Source organism: Rhineura floridana, chromosome 5 (assembly GCF_030035675.1).
Source record: "Rhineura floridana isolate rRhiFlo1 chromosome 5, rRhiFlo1.hap2, whole genome shotgun sequence".
NCBI lineage: Eukaryota > Metazoa > Chordata > Lepidosauria > Squamata > Rhineuridae > Rhineura > Rhineura floridana.
Window position 1 is genome coordinate 117,920,760 of NC_084484.1, and position 25,266 is coordinate 117,946,025.

General features: G+C 45.2%; 1 protein-coding gene across 8 annotated transcripts in view; it reads right to left on the reverse strand.

The window, feature by feature from the left end:
- ROBO1 (roundabout guidance receptor 1) overlaps positions 1 to 25,266 on the reverse strand; it is a 1,232,929-nt gene that overhangs the window by 1,035,861 nt on the left and 171,802 nt on the right. For 7 of the 8 annotated variants that reach the window (XM_061627948.1, XM_061627952.1, XM_061627945.1 and 4 more), the window contains exon 2: positions 4,707 to 4,843. In XM_061627948.1, the coding sequence (XP_061483932.1) occupies positions 4,707 to 4,794 (88 nt within the window). In that variant the 5' untranslated portion in view covers positions 4,795 to 4,843. Of the gene's footprint in view, positions 1 to 4,706; positions 4,844 to 10,158; positions 10,242 to 25,266 lie in introns of those variants that run through there. The other variant, XM_061627949.1, reaches the window with a different exon arrangement.

The following is a 25,266-nucleotide window of genomic DNA, read 5'->3' on the forward strand; positions in this document are numbered from 1 at the left end:
ACAAAGAGAATGAAACAAACATCTCTATTCTACACATCACAAGACAATATACCCCCTATTGCTGGGGGAGGTTCCAAAGTCTTCCCAACTTTTCCCACAGAACCACAGAAAGCAGAGTGCTCAAACCATACCAACAGAGGTAGCTATGTGGGTTGTGTGATTACCTATCATGCTGATTGAAAGCAAGGTTGCCATATTAGTTCCCAAATACCAAATACAAGTTTTGTTTTCTCAAATTCCTGTGAAACATAAAATCATATGGAGTGGATACATTTGCTCTCCTTTGTTCTTTTCTAAGCACCACCAACTAAATCTTAGTTTTTAAAGTAAAACTGAGGAAGGCTCAAACAATTCTTTTCTTGACTTAGGGAGACTCACTGTAACAAACTTTGAAAAATACTCGTACCACAGGGAAGTTATAACATTAGAAGCCAAAATAATTTGCCTTGTTTTTAAGCTGCTCTTAGCTTTTCTAGTTATTGAAATTTTAATATCAACTTTCTTTGTGAACAGCTGCAGCTGACTTTAAAACATGTATTAAACACAGACAAACACAATGGAATATTTTTTCCTTAATACACTCTTAAAAGAGACTGCCAAAATCTTTAGCTAGATTTGCTTCAATGTGTGTAGAGAGTTAATATATTCGCCAGCTCAGGTTAATAATACAACACACATAATGTACCATGTCATATAAACATGATGGATCATACATATATGCTCTTTTCTATTAATACAGACATCACAGTCGTATAACTACAGTATATAAAAACAGGACAATTTAATATACCAGCTGTGGTTCTTTCAATGTGAAGCTTACTTAGGGTCGTAATGGGACAGCCCAGATAATGGCTTAAAACATACATAAAATGTGCTGAAATTACATAAGCTTATAATGGCTTTGCTTGTAGCTTAGTATGGCATACAGCATAGAGGAAAAGTTCTCTTTTGAAAATGGGTTTTCTATCACCCTCTCTTCTGAATAATGTTTTCTTACAGCGGAGTACAGACATAGAGATAAAATGTCTGGGCACACAGCCAATGTGTTACGTTTATTATCAACATGAAGCAAAAGGAAATTTATTGTATGGCATGGCTGATACTCCAGAGAGTTGAGGATAGAAGTCCCACCAGGAGCCTGACTAATGACCCGATGGAGAGCCTGATGAGGCTGTAGAAAGAAAAACAGTAATGAGCTGTGAACACGCAGTAGCTAATAAGACCATGGGAACACGCCTTCCCTCAGATAAAAAAGTGTATAAAAAGCCAGGTTGTATAGCACTCAGGACCCCTCAGTGCTGCTGGGGGGGGGGGTTGAAGAAAGCAGGAGAAAACCATCCGTCTATTCCAGCCTTTCCCAACTAGTGGGCCACCAGGTGTTGCTGGACCACAACTCCCATCAGCCTCAGCCAGCATTGCCAATGGTCAGGAAAGATGGGAATTGTGGTCCAACAACATCTGGTGGCCCACTAGTTGGGAAAGGCTGATCTATTCCATCCATGACATCTGATGGGTGATGCATCATGATGTATTTCCGTGTACTTTGTAACTTTGGCTCTATGATATGACTTAGAGTTTAACTCAGTCCTTCATCTATTATAACTTGTTTTCACTAAGACATGCCTTCAGAGTCTTCTACTTTGTTGTTAAATGGATATCCGGCAACTTCTTTCATGCTGATATATATTTCTATTTTTGCAATGATGGCTAAAGCCACCTAGAATGCATTTTATCAGTTTTAGTGTGCAAGATATGGATAAATAGTATATATTATAAAGACTGTTCTGCTGTCTGAAGTCTGACTCCCAAATAGATAATTTCTGGTACCTCCCAAGACTCAAGAATTCTTGAGTGATTCTCCTTTATTCTCCATCTACACTAGATGACTACTTTGATAACCTGTGAGCTTAGGTGAACTAACATTCGACATACAATGACTGTTTGTAGACACAGAGGAAGGGAAAAAGCAAGAAGTCCTGAAAAAAGGGCATTTCTGAGGCATGTCAGAGGAGGGACCGAGGTGAAGAAACTTAGGCCACATCCAACTTGTATATGGACCGCTCCTGCAGGTCCCAATACAGGCAAAAGTTAAGCCAGGAAAAAGGTTGGTCTAAGAAAATAAAAACTGAAGTAAATGGAAAGGGCTTACTCCCTGGTAGGTGTATTTGGAAGAGAAGGCTTTTACTTTCTGGTCCCTGTGTGCAGCTCCTGGCTGAGCCAGTGTTCAGCCAACCCAGAGGTTCCTGAATGGCAATTGGATGTGGTAGAACTTCACATCAGCTTATTTTATGCTGGTATCACTTATGCCAACTTCCCCTGAGTTGGGTTGCTCTGCCCAGCCCATTCTTTAGTACTGTGGGAATACTTTGTAATTATTTTCCTCATAAACTTCCTATCTTCTCCTAAGCTCTGCTGACATATGAGAGAAGTTCCCTTTAAAAAAAAAAGAGAGATCTGCTGTAGCAAAAACAGCAGAGTGTCTTCTGGCAACTTACAATGATATGCTCAGTTGGCAGATTAGTTTGTATCCAGTGAAGTTGTCCCATTAGCACAAAGACTTTGGAGTGCACTGTGCACTTCCTCTCCATCCCCCTCCATTTATTCAGAGGGTTCCCTCAACCCTCCTTGCACTGACTGGGCAACGTCATTGGATACAACCAACTGGGATCAGAGGGAAACACTGAGAACCAAACGCCATGAAATGTAAGATGTATATACATATGTGATGTATAAACAAAAATGAATGCAAGATAAGAACAGAATCACCATTCACAACAGTAGCCATAGGTAATAATGTTATCTTTCTAATTTAATTAGAAAGTGCAGTGGCAAATATAACTATACTCCCAATTAAATTAAAATTAAATAGAATCAAATTTCCTGATACATGTTAACTATTTGATGGATATGTAAACAATATTTTGTCTCAAAAATCCAACAAACCAGTAGCAGATAGCTTCTCCATCCTGGTGTACACCAGTGACTCAGCTGGAGGAAACTGATGTTGCCACATACACAATCAATGCATTCCCAGTTATCATCCAAAACACACACAACACAATCCATCTTTTATAGACATGCCCCACAATACAATTGCACTGGTCCAGTTTGTTAGACAGGTACTCATATCTGAAAGAATTATGTTATTTGAAAAACTACAGTAGTCATTCAGCTATTGAAGGCAGACTAGTACCTAGGTGTAGCTTACTATAGGACAGACCCTGCAAAGAAAGCAACAGCAAACTGCTTGTTGTCATCTACAGCTCCAAACTAAAATTGACCGCCATCTTGGTCAATGGTGCTTCTCTCTCATAGGCCTCAGGTGACTAGCCTGTCATTACTTACAGATGGTCTTCTGATCTAAAATAGTTTATCCAGGACCACAATAGAGACACAAAAAGAGCAACTAGCCCTGCAGGAAACACCAATGCCAACTCTATCTCCATGCCCACTTATACCACACTACTGAATAGGGTTGCCAGGTTCCTGGCCTGAGACTGATCCTGTATCTTTAGGAGAAGAGAAAGTCAGCCAAGTGCAGGTGTTCTTGCAACCCTGTAATAGGAAAAACCACAAGGTGGAATTCTCCCTTCCCCCTGCACACCTTTTAAAGATACAGAAGACCTCTTGGTTGCCAGGCCCGGCCTCCAAGAGGTCTTTGGTATCTTTAAAAGTTGGGCAGGGGGAAGGGAGAATTCCACCTTGTGGTTTTTCTCATTACAATGTTGCAAGAACACCTGCACTTGGCTGACTTTCTCTTCTCCTAAAGATACAGGATCAGTCTCAGGCCAGGAACCTGGCAACCCTACTACTGAATAATATCATCTTTACCATCAGGGATCATTCACTTAATCATCTCTAATGCAAATATGCAGAGCCTGGAAAAGTTACTTTTTTGAACTACAACTCCCATCAGCCCAATCCAGTGGCCATGCTGGCTGGTGCTGATGGGAGTTGTAGTTCAAAAAAGTAACTTTTCTAAGCTCTACAAATATGACATATTCCAGCATCCCTTTTACTCTCTGCATAGAACAGTCTATCTGCACAAGAGAATAGACACAAATTTAATATAAGATTGGTGATATTCAGAATCTGGCGGGACAGCACTTCCGTGTCTCAGAACCTTTTCTGCTACTGACATGAAGGCCATTTTTTTAAATAAACAAACTTCAAAGGGAGGTTCCAGCATGAACTAGAATTTATCAGCAAGTTGGATTCTGTTGTATTTGGTCTTATGAAATATAGTTTTCTTTTCTACTACAGATATAAAATTAGCATATTATCCCAAGAATTATATTGTCATCTCTGACTGCTACTGTGAGCAGTGTCACACTTTTCCGATACTGAATATTCAGCCCCATTAGTTTCAATGGTATGTTTTAGAATTCAGTAATATTCTGGATGACGTGCTGGGATAAAGACATACCATTATTAAAACTTTATTTTTTATTTTAGCTGTTTATTTTCTCCACAGTTTTATACTCTTCCTTAATTAGGGAATATTCTTTATTCGCTTTTGGCCTTTCTGTTTTTAGGACCACTAAGATATATATTCTTACTAACCCAGACAAGCCATTTAGTGCCTGCAATATAAAATGTAGAATACTCAGTAAATCATCAGTTTCACACACAAAATAACACACAAATATATTCACACCAACATGTACATTCTGAAGTACAAATGTTGCAGGTAAAAGAAATCCTACCTGGAATAAGCTGACCCAGTAACTGATGGATCCGAGACAGGCTGAGTACAGCTACCACGACAGTAAAAGAATAACATTTCCATTTCATGTTGCTTCTGTTCTTGCATCACACCATCCCAATAGCACTTTTAGAAAATCTGCAACAATATGGTGAGAAAGGAATGATGAAATAAGAGTTTATATTGTCAGACAATGAATAAGATATTTTAAAATATTATGTGCCAAGTTAATCCATAAAAATCACTCTCTCTCTCTCTGTCTTACACACACACACACAGAAAGAGAGAGAGCGAGAGAGCGCAAACAAACTCAAAGTGATTCTAATGTAATTGTTCTGGATATCATGAATCACAAATAAGTGGCTAGTCATGAAATGCAGAAAAGCAAGAGTAAATACAAATACATCTCATGTATCTCCAACGTGTCCCGGGTCACTTTGGAGCCCTACAATAGTATCCCATGGTAGAGACAAATGCATAGCAAAAATGAGAAATGTCCCAGTGAACAATGTAACAGAAGAATACAATGTTTGTAGTCTTCTGTGCTGATGTATGACTATTTACTGTATATAACAAATTCTGTGAAAAATTCATTCCAGAACAATTACTCCTGCAGAGGCACAACAGGCATGGAGGATGGATAATTTCTGCTGTGTTCTGCATTGGTAGCAATTGAATAATCTGACCACAGCATTAAATGTTCAGGATCTGCATCAGATCACCATATGACAAGCCAAAGTTAGCCTCTTTCGACAGATGAGGGGCTTTGTCCAAGCCAAAGTGGCTGGCTGTGCTTCAGAGACTCAGATGTTTAAAAAACTCTGCAGCATGTGAAACATTTCTTCCCACTATTGAGGTACAAAATTTAGTTTTTCCAAATCAGGATTCAGACAGCTCCAAAGCACTTTGGACCAAATCATGCCATTTTCCAAATCACCAATTTAGGGTCTAAACTGAATTTTGCAGTTGGTGTGCACCCCTATGAAATGCCTATTGGAAAATTGATGAGAAGGAGCCAAAGCACGAACAGTGAATAGGCACTGTCACAAGAACAGTGATCCTGTGGACATTAGTGTGCTATGGGACTAAAAGAACAATCAAACTATAGGAATGTTGGGGTAACTTCTGTTGGGGTAAATTATGCTGTTGAAACCTACCCCCATTCCACACTCCATTCAAGGGTGGGGCTACTGCTGACCGAGGTGGCCCAATCATGGCAAAGGGAAAACAAGGCTTTAAAACAGAGTTTGACTTATACCACCCTTTTTGCCAGTGTACCATCTGCTGGGTTACTAGGTCACATCACCACGCTGAACAGAGTTTGGAATAAAGTTAAGTCTCCCCCTGCCAAGCACCCACACCCTTTTGGGGGGACTTACCCCAGCCTCATTTCGGCCACCTTTTGCTGAGCCTAGGCTGACTCAGGATTGAAGTCTTATGCTGGTGTATCTGTACCTGAGCCAGGATGAGGGACTTCACCCAGCTGAACCCTGGCTCAACCAGAGCTCTGCCTATTCCAAACTCCTCTCATCCCAGCAGATGTTGGGTTTGGATTGCTTCTTAAGTTTACTCCTGTCTGGGGTCTCTCATTTTAGAAATTATATTTTATTTATTCATTTGATTCCATTTAAGAATAATTTTCTATAAAATATATCTAACCAATTTCACAATAAAAACAACAATAAAAACTTTCATATGTAAAAAATAATTAAAAAACATTCCATATATATATTTTATATATATACACATTTATATATAAAAATACAGACAAGCAATTTAAAAACAATTCCAAATATTAAAACATTGCCATATGCAAAAAACAATTTCAAATCCAATACAGATACAGAAAGGGTTGACAATGATAATTCAGTTATGAAGATCATATAAGAAGACACATAAGTCAATGGGTGTCTTGGTATATAATCTTAAAAATATATCAGGTATGTAAAAGCTATGAAAAGAATGCAACAGTGGTCAGTCCTATATTTCTGTCCTCCTGTTTCAGGTTTGCAGCTCCTGTAATATTTAAGCACTGCTGCCATGATGACTTACAGTGAAAGACATCCAACTTCTTGCCCTTCCCCTCTTGTTTATTTATTTTATTTATTTATTTAATTAAGCTTATATACCGCCCGACTAGCAACAGCTCTCTGGGCAGTGAACATTAAAAATACAATAAAAATAACACAAAACTGTACACAAAACTGTACAGTCTAAAATCAAAATATAATAATTTACAATTAACAGGAATTAAAATGCCTCAGAGAAGAGAAAGGTTTTAACCTGGCGCCGAAAAGATGATAGTGTCGGCGCCAGGCGCACCTCCTCGGGGACACCATTCCATAGTTCGGGGGCCACCACTGAGAAGGCCCTAGATCTTGTCACCACTCTCCGGGCTTCCCTATGAGTCGGAACCCGGAGGAGGGCCTTCGTAGTAGACCGTAGTGTACGGGCCGGTTCATATCGGGAGAGGCGTTCCGACAGATACCGTGGTCCCGCGCCGTATAAGGCTTTATAGGTAAGTACCAACACTTTGAATCTGGCCCAGAAGCATATTGGAAGCCAGTGCAAATGGGCTAGCACAGGTGTTATATGCTCAGACCGCTTAGTTCTTGTTAGCAGTCTGGCTGTCGCATTTTGCACTAGCTGTAGCTTCCGAATCGTCTTCAAAGGTAGCCCTACGTAAAGCGCATTGCAGTAGTCCAGACGCGAGGTTACCATAGCATGTACCACTGATGAGAGGTCCTCCTTACTCAGATAGGGACGTAGCTGGGCTACCAACCGAAGTTGGTAGAACGCATTCCGGGCCACCGAGGCTACATGAGCCTCAAGTGTGAGGGAAGAGTCTAAGATGACTCCCAAACTACGCACCTGTTCCTTTAGGGGGAGTGTAACCCCATCCAGGACAGGGTATATATCCACCATCCGATCAGAGAAACCATCCACCAACAGCATCTCAGTCTTGTCAGGATTGAGTCTCAGTTTGTTAGTTCTCATCCAGTCCATTGTCGCAGCCAGGCAATGGTTCAGCACGTCGACTGCCTCACCTGAGGAAGACGTAAAGGAGAAGTAGAGCTGCGTGTCATCAGCATACTGATGACAACGCACTCCAAAACTCCTGATGACCGCCCCCAGCGGCTTCATATAAATGTTAAAAAGCATGGGAGACAGAACTGAACCCTGCGGGACCCCACATTGGAGAACCCACGGTGTCGAGCAATGTTCCCCAAGCACTATCTTCTGGAGACGACCCGCTAAGTAGGAGCGGAACCACTGCCAAGCAGTGCCTCCAACTCCCAATTCCTCAAGCCTCTCCAGAAGGATACCATGATCAATGGTATCAAAAGCCGCTGAGAGGTCAAGGAGAATCAACAGAGTTACACTCCCTCTGTCTCTCTCCCGACATAGGTCATCAAACAGGGTGACCAAGGCAGTCTCAGTGCCAAAACCAGGCCTGAACCCCGATTGAAATGGATCTAGATAATCGGTTTCATCCAATAGCGCCTGGAGCTGGTCAGCAACCACACGTTCCAGGATCTTGCCCAGGAACGGAACATTGGCTACTGGTCTGTAGCTGCTGACATCCTCTGGCTCCAAGGAAGGTTTTTTCAGGAGTGGTCTCACTGCCGCCTCTTTCAGACAGCCAGGGACCACTCCCTCTCGTAAAGAGGCATTAATCACTTCCTTGGCCCAGCCAACTGTTCCTTCCTTGCTAGTTTTAATTAGCCAAGAGGGGCAAGGATCCAGTACCGAAGTGGTCGCACGAACCTGTCCAAGCACCTTGTCCACGTCCTCGAGCTGAACCAACTGAAACTCATCCAACAAAACATGACAAGACTGTGCTCTGGACACCTCAGTAGGATTAACTGCTATTAAATAGGAGTCTAAGTCCCGGCGAATGCATGAGATCTTATGCTGGAAGTGTTCAGCAAATTTATTACATCGAGCTACCGATGTATCTGCCGTATCTTGTAGGCCTGGATGAAGTAGGCCACGAACCACTTTAAAAAGCTCCCGTGGGCGTGAGAGAGATGACTGAATAGTGGCGGCGAAATGTTGTTTTTTTGCCGCCCTCACCGCTCCTACATAGAGCTTAGTAGAAGCACGAACCAGCTCATAATTGCATTCGTCGGGAGTTCGTCTCCATCTCCGCTCAAGCCGCCTCCTGTCTTGTTTCATCGCTCTCAGCTCCGGAGTATACCAAGGAGCTGTATGAGCTCTACATAGGAGAGGGCGCGCAGGAGCGATCGTGTCAACAGCCTGGGTCATCTCTGTATTCCACAGATCGACCAGGGCTTCGACAGGAGCACCAGTCTTATCAGCCGGAAAAACCCCCAGAGCCTTTTGAAAACCTTCAGAATTCATTAGTCTCCGGGGGCGGACCAATTTAATAGGTCCCCCACCCTTGCAGAGGGAAAAGGCTACTGAAAGTCTAAACTTCAGCAAGCAATGATCTGTCCATGACAACGGGAGAGATGTAAAACTCCCCACATCCAGATCACTATCCCCATGTCCAGTAGCAAAGACCAGGTCAAGAGTATGCCCCGATGTATGTGTTGGGCCACTAACATATTGAGACAGCCCCATGGTTGTCATGGCGGCCATGAAGTCCTGAGCTGCCCCAGACAAAGTAGCCTCAGCATGAAAGTTGAGATCTCCCAGTACTAATAGTCTGGGGGATCTCAACAGTATCTCCGAGACCACTTCCGTCAGCTCAGTTAGGGAAGCCATTGGGCAGCAAGGTGGGCGGTACACCAAAAGGATTCCCAGTCTGTCCCTCTGGCCCAGCACAAGGTGCAAACACTCCAGACCAGTGATTGCATGGACATGGTGCTTGGTGAGTGAGATGGAACTCTTATAGACCACAGCGACCCCCCCTCCCCGACCCTCAGATCTACCATGATGCTGAACCAGATACCCCGGTGGGCAGAGCTGGGACAGACTAACTCCTCCCTGTTCGCCCACCCAGGTCTCGGTTATACATGCCAGATCGGCCACCTCGTCCACAATCAAATCATGGACGAGGGAGGTTTTATTATGTACCGATCTGGCATTAAAAAGCAGCAACTGGAGATCTGAGAGTTGGCTGATAGGACAACCAACAACCCTGCGGGTATGAGAAGGACCAGAACGCGGCACAGCCACTACATGTCTGGGCCGCGTTCTCCTTACCTGGCACGTCCCTCTCATATCACCATACCTCCCTCTACCCGTCACTACGGCAATTGGGGCCCCCTCAGGTCTCCCCTCTTGATGATAAAATCTCTTCCCGAGGCACATGATAAACTATAAATACAAAAAACTCATATACATAAAAATACACATTCACTCACAACATACACTCATATAACACCCATTCATCCACTTCAAACCCACACAGAAGACACAGTCCCATATTCTGTGCGCCCAAACGCCAGCTCTAAGACCGTTCTTCTTCCCACGTAAAACGCCACCTGGGGCCTGGTCCTGCAAGGTGCCCAAGTGCAGAGCAGGAGCCCAAGAAGGAGAGAGCAGAGATGTTGGCCAAGCAGCAGCAGCAGCAAAGCAGGCAGATGGCTCTCCCTCCCTGGGCGGTGATGGTCCTCTTCCCTTGCAGGCACTGGATCTCCCAAGCCCCCTCAGCCAGCCGGCTTATATATCCCCTCCAGAGAAGGGACAGGTGGAACAGTATCAGGCACAGCTGGCTGAGTACCTGGAGCCTGGTCCTGCAAGGTGCCCACGTGCAGAGCAGGAGCCCAAGAAGGAGAGAGCAGAGATGTTGGCCAAGCAGCAGCAGCAAAGCAGGCAGATGGCTCTCCCTCCCTAGGCGGTGATGGTCCTCTTCCCTTGCAGGCACTGGATCTCCCAAGCCCCCTCAGCCAGCCGGCTTATATATCCCCTCCAAAGAAGGGACAGGTGGAACAGTATCAGGCACAGCTGGCTGAGTACCTGGAGCCTGGTCCTGCAAGGTGCCCAAGTGCAGAGCAGGAGCCCAAGAAGGAGAGAGCAGAGATGTTGGCCAAGCAGCAGCAGCAGCAGCAAAGCAGGCAGATGGCTCTCCCTCCCTGGGCAGTGATGGTCCTCTTCCCTTGCAGGCACTGGATCTCCCAAGCCCCCTCAGCCAGCCGGCTTATATATCCCCTCCAGAGAAGGGACAGGTGGAACAGTATCAGGCACAGCTGATAAAAATATATCAGGTATGTAAAAGCTATGAAAAGAATGCAACAGCGGTCAGTCCTATATTTCTGTCCTCCTGTTTCAGGTTTGCAGCTCCTGTAATATTTAAGCACTGCTGCCATGATGACTTACAGTGAAAGACATCCAACTTCTTGCCCTTCCCCTCTTGTCTGTTTCTTTGCACCCTTTAACACAAACTGACTAGCACTGTTCTGATGCAGACCCACGGACACATTCACTTCACAATTTCTTATTAATGATGTCGGAGATTTACTTTTTGATTGTTTTATTGAAGGATTATTACTGTCTGTTAAAATAAAGCATGTAACTATCTTCTGAACGCATGAAAATCTCAACATGCAACATAAAGCATCCTTGTTGTAATTAATATTATATGTGTAGATGACGGCCCAATTTAATTTCGTTTCCTCAAAGCCCCAATATGTTAGTGGAGATAGGCTAGCAACTTTTTAGAAAAAAAAAAATAAGAAAAGTAATTAAACTATAAACTACAAAATAAAATAATTAAAGCATAACAAAATCTGAATACTACAATATTTGCACTAAACCTCTGGGGATTGTATTTATTTAAAACGTTGCATGCATATAAATATATATATAAATTCTTAAATATAGATGTATTTATTTATTTCAAATATGTATATTGCTTAATATTCAGAATTTCAAGGCAGGGATTTTTCCCACTCAGAAACTTCAGTCTACTTGGAAATGGAAATGGACTGCCTTCAAGTCGATTCTGACTTATGGCGACCCTGTGAATAGGGTTTTCATGGTAAGCGGTATTCAGAGGGGGTTTACCATTGCCTTCCTCTGAGGCTGAGAGGCAGTGACTGGCCCAAGGTCACCAAGTGAGCTTCATGGCTGTGTGGGGATTCAAACCCTGGTCTTCCAGGTCATAGTCCAACACTCTAACCACTACGCCTCACTGGCTCTCTTGTCCACTTAGTTTAGGAAAATAAACTGAGAATTTTGTCATCTAGCCTTTTCAGCACATTGCAAGAATTGTAACTAGGATGATTTATTATCAATTTTGAAATGTTGAACTTCTAAGAACTGCACAATTCCCCCCTTTTTATTTGAACAAAACTGTCCTCATCCTTTAAAGAAGCTGAATATGTGGTTGTGTTATGTGCCAGCAAAGCACATTCTAGATGTAATCATTTCCCAATCCCAGTCTTTTTTAGCTCCATGTGTTGAAGTGGACATCTGCACTGATACTCATAAGCACTGACATCTAGAGAGGGGGCCAAAAATGTGCCCGATGAAATAGTTAGGAGTACAGCTCTGCTCCATGGTAATTGCATGAAACACACTTCATGTGATTAACACGTGAAGGGGGTGGGGCTTTCATCTGAACCATTCACAGAATGTTAATTTAACTTCTAAGCAACCTCTGAATAAATATGCTGTGTATCAAAATGTAAATCACACAGCTTTGCCTACATCTCCCTTAATTCTTCATTTAATGGTTGTCACTTTAAGTCCTGTGTACATTGACAGACACATGCACTGCCCTGTCATCTTTTGCCTCATAATGGAGAGTTCTGGAGATCTCTCCCCAACTGCACTTAAATCACTTCAGTTTTTGATTGTACTATGGAATTTGTAATAGAACAGGTTAGAAACAATAACAGAGCACTAGACCAGAAATTCTCTAAATGTAAAATGTAATTGTCCAGGTCACAGACTAATCCATTGAAATATGTGACCACAGTGTCAGATACTGTATCTGCTTCTCACCTCATAATGAATAGAGTCTTGTATCTAGAGGAGAAACAGCAGAACAAGGAACTTAGCTATAAGAGGGCTCTCAATGTCAATTAACAAAGCACAAGGTGCTTGTTCAGTGGGAGGTGCACTTTAATTTGAGTTCAGTTAAGGCACACAGTAACTTCTCAGGCTATGTCAATGATAAGCTACTATATGACATTCTTAGGAACGCATCCTCCTTCACCGAGAACCTTGGATTTATATTGCCACAGGATGCAGTGATGGAGCTTGGCTGAAATGGCTTATTAAAAGTTCAGAGAAATTCATGGAAAATAGGTCTATCAATAGCAATTAACCATGAAAGCTAGATGGAGCCTCCATGTTACCAGACAGTAACCCTCTTTGGATGCTACTTGTACAACTTGTAAGTGGGACTGCACCAAAGAGCTCCACCCCCCAACACTGTGCATGCTGAGTAGCCCCTTCCACTGGAATCCACATATGCAGTGTGAATGACTGCAGAGGGGGACATTTTTGCCTACAACTGTACGCACAAATGCCCACTACCTGCAGACATTTGTGCAAAGAAGCCAGAGGAGGAACTATCGGAAATGTGATGTGAGGGGCTGAGCTACTCAGTGTGGCTCTGCTCCACATTCATGTATTACAAGTATAATGTCTGAAGAAATCTAGTATTTCTGACAGTAATGCCTGAAGAAGTCTAGTATTTCTCAGAGTACTGATTCTGAGGATTAAAAAAATAATTGGGAAGGCCTTTATGTTAATGCTTGAAAGCTTTACAAGTCATCTGGCTAGCAGATGTTGGAAGGAGAATGCTGAACTTGATGTATATTTGGTCTTCTGAAGTGAGGGAGATGTCATGTTCTTATGAGTTACATAATTCCTTAGTAAGTTCATGTTAAATGTCAAATCCATGGAAAAATCAACAAAATAATATCAAGGACATATCAGCACACATAGGGATCCTCAAGCTATCACTGTCAATACGAACCTCCAAAAAACACTGGCTCAGAATAATGTATTAAACCCAGATTATAATCATATCACAAAAGCAAAGTTAAAGTTAAAACCGTATCACAAGTTAAAAGCAAAGACAATGGATACATCAGGAAAGACCAACAAAAAGTTGTTCAGTTCTTTACAGTCCTTCTCAACAGCCACATTCACAGATGATTCCAAAGTCTATCTCAGATATAGGGCCTGTTTATTTTCTTTAGCAAGCATCTCAGACCTTTCCTTTGCAGCACATAGCTGGGAAATGAAGAGGCAAGACAAGATGAGGTGTGGGTAAATCAAGGGCCATGTTTATTGGAATAAAGCCAATTACATGCTCGATTGCATAATAAAATGATCTGCAGAGACAAGTGCGGAACCTATCTCCTACCCAATTGGGCGAGGGCACCCTGCCATGGGAAAGGGGGATGGTCCAAGCCCAAGCCCCTCTTCCAGGCCCCATCCCCGCAGGGTAGTTATGGAGGTCTTCCTGCTCCACCACCCCCAGGGCCACACAACCTCTGAGTGGGTGTCACAGGTTAGCCCCAAAGGTGAGCCTTATCCTGCCAATTGGCCGCACAACCTGGAAGGCAGGCCTCAGAACCCACCAATCACCTTAAAGGGTGCCTAAGGGTGGTCACCAAACCCTACCTTGGCCAAGGGGAGATGGAGCAGGGCTTAAATAGCCACCCTTGCATGCCGCACTAAACGTAAGGGGTTTTTTTGAAGCCATGCCAGATCTTCCCCGGCATGGCTACAAAGGCCCACCATTGCCAGAGCCCTTGGGTCTGACGATGGTGGGAATTCTTTCTGCCTCAGACAATACAACACATCCTCAACTATCCCTCCTCCTGTTGGCCATAATTCTCTTGGTTGCCTAGGTTTCAGGTTAACAAGGACCTGCTGTCCTTTTTAGATTACATAACCTTACACACTACCTCTCTTATAGACAGAAACCTCAGCATTCAATTGTTTTTTAAAGGTTATACAATGTATTATCTATAAATGAGTTAAGACCGCTTACAAGTATTAAATCACAATGAAATCAACAACATATTACTTATGAACATTAAAGCAAACAAGACCATCATGGGAACACCTTTACCATCCGTTTTACAACTAAAAGGCCTTTTAAAAAAAGGTCTTCAAGACTTCAAGCAAGCTGGTTTGATAAACGTCCTTCAGCAAATAATTCAACTGAGAAGATGCCACTACAGAAAACAAACCTGTTCCTCTCACACACATGCCCAAACTTAGATAGTAGGGAACACAGAGAAGGGTTTCCCCTCAGACTGCCAACAACCAGATACCAGTATTTAAAAGAAGAAACAAAGAAAGATGGATTTGGGGTGATTTTGAGCCAAGAGATAATATTTTGAGTAAAAGTCACAGTTGTGTACTATTGTTTAACTTAGCCGAAGCTGAGCTGAAGGAGAGAGATTAGCCAAAGACTAGATGGTTGATGTCAGACCTGTCCTAGATGGGGTTACACTCCCCCTAAAGGAACAGGTCCGTAGTTTGGGGATCTTATTAGATCCGCTTCTGTCACTTGAGGCCCAGGTAGCCTCGGTGGCACGAAATGCGTTCTACCAGCTTCGGCTGGTAGCCCAACTACGACCCTATCTGGACAGGGAGAGCCTAGCCTCAGTTATTCACGCTCTGGTAACCTCTAGATTGGATTACTGTAATGCTCTCTACGTAGGGTTACCTTTGAAAACGATTCGGAAACTTCAGCTAGTGCAGAATGCTGTGGCCAGAGTTCTTACTGGGACGAAGAAATTTGACCACATAACACCTATTCTGGCCCAACTGCACTGGCTTCCAATATGTTTCCGGGCCAGATTCAAAGTGTTGGTCCTTACCTATAAAGCCCTTAACGGCACTGGAACGCAATATCTGATGGAACGCCTCTCCCGCTATGTTCCTACCCGTTCACTCCGCTCGACGTCTAAGGCCCTTCTCCGGGTCCCAACCCATACAGAGGCCCGGAGAACAGTAACAAGATCTAGGGCCTTTTCGGTGGTGGCCCCCGAATTATGGAATGCCCTCCCAGATGAGATACGCCTGGCGCCTTCTCTGTCATCTTTTCGGCGCCAGGTAAAAACCCACCTCTTCACCCAGGCATTTTAAAGTATTTAAGCTTTTAATCTTATTTTTTTAGTTTTCTTTCACTTTGTTTATATAATGTTTATATTGTCTGCGCAATACACACTTGCTGTATTTTAAATATTGTAGTTTTATCATGTCGTACACCGCCCTGGGAGCTGCTAGCTATAGGGCGGTTTAGAAATGCAACTAAATAAATAAATAAATAAATATAAAACAATGGCAAACACCACCATAAAGGACTTTGTGGATTGGCAGCTAAAGAGGTCTCTTTTACACACCCACTTCCCTGCAGGACTTCTCCATCTAAATACAGGTTGAGTCACCATTCCTGTCTGAACCAGCCTCCTGAGTGGAGAGAATTTTTTTTTTGCTATAAGCTCAGCCTCCTAATCTGTCAAGAGTCCACTGAACTACATCTCTGACCTACCACTGGTGTATTCATGTAACAGATGTTTAAATATATATATTTAAATATATATATTTATTTAAGTAACTAGCCCTCACAGATGCCCTGAAATAATACGAATGAACATGCAGGAGCAGACATTCATGTCAATACACTGATCTTTAGACCATTTAGGATTTTAACAGTTAAAACCAGGATTTGTTTTTTGTTAAAAAAGTGTCCCTGAAAGTAACTCAAAACCAGTGTAGTTGTTTCACCACCAACATCAACTTTCTTCAGGCATTCTTCTCTGGAGTTACATAACCATGCTTGGGAGAAGGGCAAATAACAAGGACAAGTGGAAATGCAGGGTTCTAAAGTATGTATCGAGTAGGGTTGTCAGGTCTCTGGTTTTTACCCAGAGACTCTGGTTTTTGGGGGTCATCTCTGGGTCTCCAGGGAAGTCACCTTAATCTCCGGACTCATAAGTTTCATTTTTTTTTAAAAAAAGTAAGTTTCTAGGTGGTCTGATTTAAAAGATATAAACCAAAATGTCAACCACTGCTCCCCACAACTTCTGTTAGTACTGGCTGCTCTAATATCTGTTTTCTAAATTTCTGTTTCCTTACTCCTAACAGAGCAGAGCAGAGCAGAGCAGAGCAGAGCAGAGCAGAGGGAGCTGTCTCAGTTGGTCTACAGGTGAGGACATATAAGCAAGCCAGCTTTCAGAGAGCGAGCGAACAGAATGAGCGAACAGGGAGAGCAAACAGGAGTTTGACAAAGGAGTTCGACAGGGGAGGTTTGTAAAAAAAAAAAAAACCCAAACAAATTACTAATTCTCCTTGTACAGCGCACTGCATACCAGTGGGACTCTCAAGTTTACAGTGTAGTAGGACAGGACAAAGCACAGGCCACTCCAAAACAAGTAGTTAGAAAGAAACAAAAGATAGAAGAGAGTATGAATGGGAAGGATACTCCAATGGTTGTGACCTGCAAGGTGTGTGCCATGTTTGTTTTCTTGCCTGAGAACAACACGGCGTACACATGCAACAAGTGCAAGCTCGTGGCACTGTTGGAAGAAAAAGTGAGAGGCCTGGAACGGCTTGTGGCCACACTGAAAATTATAACAGAACATGAAGAGTTCTTAGACAGAACACTGGAACATCAGAAGCAAAGAGAAGTGGAGGTGGAAGAGCAACAGCATGTGGTAGCAGAAGAGACTGCTTTGGAAAGGAACAACGAAGTGGAGGAAACTCCATGGGAAAGGGTGACAGTTAGGAGAAGAAGAGCTAGAAGACACCCTTCACCAGTGGAGCTATGGAACTGCTTTCAACCACTCAGGAATGAGACTGGAGGACAGCCTGTGGTGGAAGAATTACAGGAGACCCCATGCGACAACGAGCAAGAGGCTGAAGTTCAATCAAGCAGGGCTAATGAAACCTCACCCCACAACAACAAGAAGAGTACTAGGAGTGGGAGACTCCCTACTGCATGGGATCGAAACCCAAGTATGCAGAGAAGATCCGTGAACTCACCAGGTATGCTGTCTACCAGGAGGCCAGACTGGAGATGTGACAGAAAAGTTGCCATCACTCATCAAGCCCACCGACAGGTATCCCTTTCTCCTCATCCATGTAGGAACAAATGATACTGCCAAACAGAGCTATGAAGAAATCACATCAGACTTTGAAGCTCTGGGAAGGAAACTCAAGGACTTTGGGGCCCACATAGTTTTTTCATCCATCCTTCCAGTACTTAGAAGAGGAGTAGAAAGGGAAAGAAAAATACTTCGTGTGAATGAATGGCTACGAAGGTGGTTCCAACGTGAGAGATTCGGATTCTGGGACCACGGGCTATGCTTCCTGGAAGATGGATTTCTGGCAAGTGATGGGTTGCATGTCACAATGACTAGGAAGAATGTGTTTGGCCACAGCATGGAGAAGTTCATCAGGAGGGCTTTAAACTGAATCCTAAGGAGGAGGGAGACTTAAACTTGGTGGTAACGACTGATGAAGGCTTGTGCACAGTAACGGGAACAGAGAGATCGGCTGTAATAGGGACCAGTCACAGTCTCCAGAAAAATGTAGTAAGGAAGCCAAGCCATAATCACATAGTCTTTGATGCCTGTATACTAATGCGCAGAGCGTGGGAAACAAGCAGGACGAACTTGAACTCTTAATATAGGAGGACAATTACGACTTGATAGGTATAACTGAAACTTGGTGGGATGACTCCCATGACTGGAATACAGCAATTGAAGGATATAACTTGTTCAAAAAGAACAGAAGGAATAAAAAGGGAGGTGGAGTCGCGCTATATGTTAAAAATATATATCCCTGCACAGAAATACAAGAAGATGAGCTTGGTAGTTCCACCGAGAGAATCTGGATTAAAATTAATAGGGCAAGTAATAAAAGGAATGTGGTGCTTGGAGTCTATTACCGACCACCCAATCAAGGAGAAGACGAGAATGTAACTTTTGAAAAGCAAATAGCCAATGTTTCGAGGAGGCATGATTATTTATTTATTATTATTTCGATTTATATACCGCCCTTAGCAAAAATAGCTCTCAGGGCGGTGAACAAACAAAGTAAAATACAATATATCATAATAAAAAACCACAAAAATATATACAAACAACAAAAAACACGACAAAAACAAAATACAGCACAAATTAAAAAAAATACAGATTAAAAGATTAGAAAGGTTAAGAAGATTAAAAGATTAAAATGCCTGGGAGCATAAAAAGGTCTTTACCTGGCACCGAAAAGATAGAAGTGTAGGCGCCAGGCGTACCTCTTCGGGGAGGCTGTTCCAAACTCAGGGGCCACCACAGAAAAGGCCCTAGATCTGGTGACCACCCTCCGGGCTTCCCGATGGGTTGGTACCCGGAGGAGGGCCTTAGATTCTGAACAAAGTGAACGGGTAGATTCATAGCGAAAGAGGCGTTCCACAAGGTATTGAGGTCCCACGCCGTGTAAGGCTTTATAGGTCAAAACCAGCACCTTGAATCTCGCCCGGAAGCAAATAGGAAGCCAGTGCAGACGCGCCAGAATAGGTGTTATATGCGAAGACCGACTGGTCCTCGTCAATAGTCTGGCTGCCGCATTCTGCACCAGCTGAAGCTTCCGAACTGTCTTCAAGGGCAGCCCTACGTAGAGCGCATTACAGTAATCTAATCTTGAAGTTACCAGAGCATGAACAACGGAGGCGAGGTCATCCCTGTCCAGATAGGGGCGTAGTTGGGCTACCAGACGAAGATGGTAAAATGCATTCCATGCCACCGAGGCCACTTGGGCCTCGAGAGACAAGGAAGAGTCGAAAAGAACCCCCAAACTACGTACCTGTTCTTTCAGGGGGAGTGTAACCCCATCCAGAACAGGGTGAACATCCACCATCTGAGCAGGGAAGGCGCTCACCAACAGTGTCTCGGTCTTGTCTGGATTGAGTCTCAGTTTATTAGCTCTCATCCAGTCCATTATCGCGGTCAGGCAACGGTTCAGCACATCAACAGACTCACCTGAAGAAGATGAAAAGGAGAAATAGAGCTGCGTGTCATCAGCATATTGATGGCAATGCACTCCAAAACTCCTGATGACCGCACCCAGCGGCTGCATGTAGATGTTGAAAAGCATGGGGGACAAGACCGACCCTTGGGGGACTCCACAATGGAGAGTCCATGGTGTCGAGTGATGTTCCCCAAGCACTACCTTCTGGTGATGATCCGCGAAATAGGAGCGGAACCACTGCCAAGCAGTGCCCCCGACACCCAACTCCACGAGTCTCCCCAGAAGGATACCATGGTCGATGGTATCAAACGCCGCTGAGAGATCAAGGAGAATCAACAGTCACGCTCCCCCTGTCCCTCTCCCGACAAAGGTCATCATACAGGGTGACCAAGGATGTTTCAGTGCCAAAACCGGGCCTAAAACCGGATTGAAATGGATCTAGATAATCGGTTTCATCCAAGAGCGCCTGGAGCTGGCTGGCAACCACCCATTCCAAAACCTTGCCCAAAAAAGGGACATTCGCCACCGGTCTATAGTTGTTCAAATTATCTGGGTCTAAGGAGGGTTTCTTTAAAAGAGGTCTCACTACTGCCTCCTTGAGGCTACCAGGGACTACTCCCTCCCTCAAGGAGGCATTAACCACTTCCTTGGCCCAACCGGTGGTCCCAGCCCTGCTAGCTTTCACTAGCCAAGATGGGCAAGGATCCAGAACAGACGTGGTCGCCCGAACCATTCCAAGCACCTTGTCCACTTCCTCAAGCTGCACCAACTGAAACTCATCCAATAAAGAAGGACAAGGCCGTGCTCCGGACACTTCAATAGATTCATCTGTCACAACATCAGAGTCAAGATCCCTGCGGATACATGCGATCTTATCTTGAAAGTGTCCAGCAATTTCGTTGCTGCGGGCTTCAGATGTTTCCATAGTATCGTGGGGGCCAGAGTGTAAAAGCCCACGCACGACTTTGAAAAGCTCCGCTGGGCGGCATAGAGATGATCTAATAGAGGCAGCAAAATAAAGCTTCTTTGCTGTCCTTACCACTTTTGTATACAACTTATTGGTGGCACTTACCAAAGCATAATTGTATCCACTGGGAGTTTTCCTCCATCTGCACTCCAGCCTCCTCCTCTCATGTTTCATCGCTCTCAACTCCGGGGTATACCACGGAGCTGTATGAGCTCTACACCGGAGGGGGCGCGCGGGAGCGATCATGTCAATAGCCCGGGTCATTTCCGTATTCCACAGTGCGACCAGGGCCTCGACAGGAGCACCGGTCCTATCAGCCGGAAAATCTCCTAGAGCCCTCTGAAAACCTACGGGATCCATCCGGCTCCGGGAGCGGATCAACTTAATAGATCCTCCACCCTTGCGGAGGGAAAGAGCTGCTGTAAGTCTAAATCTCAACAAGCGGTGATCTGTCCATGACAATGGGGTAGATGAAAAACACCCCACCACCAGATCACCGTCTCCATGTCCAGTGGCGAAGATCAAATCAAGAGTATGTCCCGACACATGCGTTGGGCTGGTAGAAAATTGAGACAGCCCCATTGTTGTCATGGAGGCAATGAAGTCCTGAGCTGCGCCACATAGGACAGCCTCAGCATGGACGTTGAAATCCCCCAGTACCAAAAGTCTAGGGGATCTCAACAGCACCTCCGAGACTACCTCTGTCAGCTCAGCTAAGGAAGCTGTTGGGCAGCAAGGTGGACGGTACACCAACAGTATTCCTAGTCTGTCTCCCTGGCCCAATACAAGGTGGAGACATTCCAGACCAGTCGCCGTCTGGACAGGGTGCCTGGTGAGAGGGAAAGAACTCCGATAGACCACAGCGACCCTCCCTTCCCGGCCCTCAGATCTACCACAGTGCTGAACCAAATACCCGGGTGGACAAAGCTGGGAAAGAGCAACTCCTCCCTGATCAGCCACCCAGGTCTCAGTTATACATGCCAGGTTGGCACCCTCCTCCAGAATTAAATCATGGACAAGGGAGGTTTTGTTATGTACCGACCTGGCATTCAAAAGCAGCACTTGGAGATCCGAGAGCTGGCTGATAGGACCACGAACAATCCTGTGGATATGAGGAGAACCAGAACAAGGCACAGACACAATTTGTCTGGGACGAGTTCCCCTTACCTGGCCTGTTCTCCTCCTAACACCATACCTCCCATTACCCGTCACTACGTTGATTGGGCCCCCAAAAGCCCCCCCATGAAGGATGGAATCTTTTCTCCCAGGCACATGTTAAAAATACACAAATTCACACAGACAAACAATCATACAGATCATTCACCTGACAATAACGCACACACACACCCAACAAACAACGTTAAAATTAGTTAGTCCTCTTCAGCAGCAATGGCAGTCTCGGGCCTCCCAGCCAAAAACGAGCCGCAGCAATGGCACCAGGACGGCACCACAGCCCCAAGCAGCAACAACAGTGCCCACACACGAGCAGAGAAACGGCAAAGGCAGCAGGGATATAAGCCGTAGTGGTAGTATCCTGGACAGCGGCATGGCCCTCGGCGACGATGAAAACGCCCGCAACCAGCGGCGGCGACGGCGGCAACACGGGCCGCAGCGACAAGGTCCTCGGCAGACACACGGTCCTGGCAGCAACAAAAACACCCCACACGGAAGCGGGCAGGCAGCGGCAATGGCGGCGGCACGGGCCGCAGCAACAGAGTCCCCAGCAGCAGCACGCCCCACAGCAGCAGCGACAACGCCCGCATGCAAGCAGGCCAGCAGCGGCAACGGCGGCGGCGCGGTCCGCAGTGACAAAGTCCCAGGCAGCGGCACGCCCCCCGGCAGCATGCAAGAAGGCAGGTGGCGGCAACGGCGGCGGCACGGGCCGTGGCAGCGGAGTCTCCAGCAGCGGCACGCCCCCCGGCAGCGACAATGCCCGCATGCAAGCGGGCTGACGATGACGACGACGACGACGGGCAACAACACGAGCAGACAAGCGGGCAGGCAACAAACAACGGCGGCGACACAACACCGCCCGGCAGCAGGGCCCAAACCGAAGGCCGCAACAACGCACACACACACAACGGCGGCGGCAGCCGGGAAACGCGAAGGCCAAGCAACGAGCCCAAGCCGCAGAAAACAAAGCCACGGAAGGAGAAGCAAGCACGACAACAGCAAGATAGGTAGTAGATGGTAGATGGTAACCAGGTAACCTCTCTAGTCTCAGTTAAAGATGTTAAAAATATGTTAAAAAGACAAACGGCAGGAGCTTCAAATGCAGGCTCCTCTGCCTAAGCCGCCATCTTACTTGTTGCCGGACATGATGTAGTACTAATGAAGGAATTCAATTATCCCGATATCTGTTGGGAGACCAATTCTGCCAAACACGGCCCCTCCAACAAATTTCTGACTTGTCTTGGAGATAACATTCTTTTACAGAAAGTGGAGGAAGCAACCAGAGGATCAGCTATCCTAGACTTGATTCTAACCAATAGAGATGATTTGGTGAAGTGGCAGTTATGGGAACTCTGGGGGAAAGTGACAACATCATACTTGAATTCTTGATTTTAACAGAAGCAAAAGCTGAGAGTAGCCATACGCACACCCTGGACTTCAGGAAAGCTGATTTTAATAAACTCAGAACAATTGTAAGTACGGTTCTATGGCAGGCCACCCTAATAAAAAAAGATGTCCAAGATGGGTGGGAGTTTCTAAAAAAAGGAAATTCTAAGAGCGCAATGGCAAGCAATTCTAAGAAGGAAAAAAGGGGGAAACAACAGAAGAAGCAGTCAATGTGGCTTCACAAAAAGCTTAGAGAGGAACTGAAAACAAAAAAGGACACATACAGGAAGTGGAAAGAAGGCCAGGCCACAAAGGAAGAGTACAGGCAGGTAACACGGAATTGGAGGAATGGTGTCAGGAAGGCTAAAGCTGAGAATGAGCTGAGGTTAGCGAGAGATGCTAAAAGCAACATAAAAGCTTTCTTCAGGTATGTCCATAGTAAAAGACAGAGAAAAGAAATGGTGGCACAGCTACTCAATGAGGATGGCAAAATGATAACAGATGACAAAGAAAAGGCAGAAGTGCTCAATTCCTACTTTGGCTCAGTCTTCTCCCAAAAAAGGATCTGTGAAATCACTGAACTGCAGCCCTGTGTCTGTGTAAGTCCCATTGAATCCTACGAAGCAGGAGGAAGTTGATGGTGGCGCTGCTCGTTTTTTGTAAAGGCGGCTTGATTTTTAACAACGAAGCTGCACCGAAGAAGAGTGACTCTATAGTGGTTACTGCTGTGTGGGTTTGTGTGGGGAGTGTATGGTTGTGAGTGTGTGTGTGAGTGTGAGTTTGCAATATGTGCCTGGGAGAGAGGAGTCAAAATCGATTGGGAGGATTTCTGGAGGCCCCAATTAAGGTAGTGACAGGTAAAGGGAGGTATGGCGCTGTGCGGAGGACTCGCCAGGTGAGGGGAACACGGCCCAGACAACTAATGGCTGTGCCGTGTTCCGGTCCTCTGCGCATCCACAGGATTGTTGGTTGCCCTATCAGCCAGCCCTCAGATCTCCGAATGAACAGGGTGAACAGGGTGGAGCTAGTCTCTCCCAGCTGTGCCCACCTGGGTATTTGGTTCAGCATCAAGGTAGGTCTGAGGGCTGGGAAGGGGGGGTTGCTGTGGCCTATAGGAGTTCCATCTCTCTCTCCAAGCACCCTGTCCATTTAGATACTGGCCTGGAGAGTTTGCACCTTGTGTTGGGTCAACGGGACAGATTGGGAATTTTGTTGGTGTACCGCCCACCCCGCTGCCCAACAGACTCCCTAACTGAGCTGACGGAGGTGGTCTGGGATGTATTGTTGAGATCCCCTAGACTTCTGGTGCTGGGGGATGTCAACATCCATGCTGAGGCCACCTTATCCGGGGTGGCTCAGGACTTCATGGTTTCCATGACAACCATGGGGCTGTCCCAATATACTATTGGCCCAACGCATGTGGCAGGGCATACTCTGGACCTGATTTTTGCAACTGGACAGGATGAAGGTGATCTGAAGGTAGGGTGTCTTACATCAGCCCCTTTGTCACGGACAGATCACCGCTTGTTGAAGTTTAGACTTACAGCGACTCTCCCCCTCTGCAGGGGTGGGGGACCTGTTAAGATGGTCCGTCCCTGGAGACTAATGAATCCGGATGGTTTTCAAAAGGCTCTGGGGAGTTTTCCGAATGATAAGGCTGGCGCTCCTGTCGAAACCCTGGTCGAACTGTGGCACACCGAAATGACCCGGGCAGTTGACATGATTGCCCCTGAGCGCCCTCTCCTGGGTAGAGCTCATACAGCTGCATGGTACACTCCAGAGCTGAGAGCGATGAAACAGCATAGGAGACGGCTTGAGGGCAGATGGAGACAAACTCCTGATGGATGCAATTTTGCACTGGTACGTGCCTACACTAAATTATATTTAGTAGCAGTGCGGACAGCAAAGAAACAATATTTTCCCGCCACTATTCAATCTTCTATCTGCCGGCCAGCGGAGCTTTTTAAGATTGTCCGAGGGCTGTTACATTCTGGCCCTACGGACATGATAGATCCATCTGAAGCCCGTTGTAATGAATTTGCTAGGCACTTCCAGGACAAAATTTCTCGCATCCGTCAGGACTTGGACTCCAGTGTTATAGCAGTGGATTTAAATGAGGTATCCGGAGCAC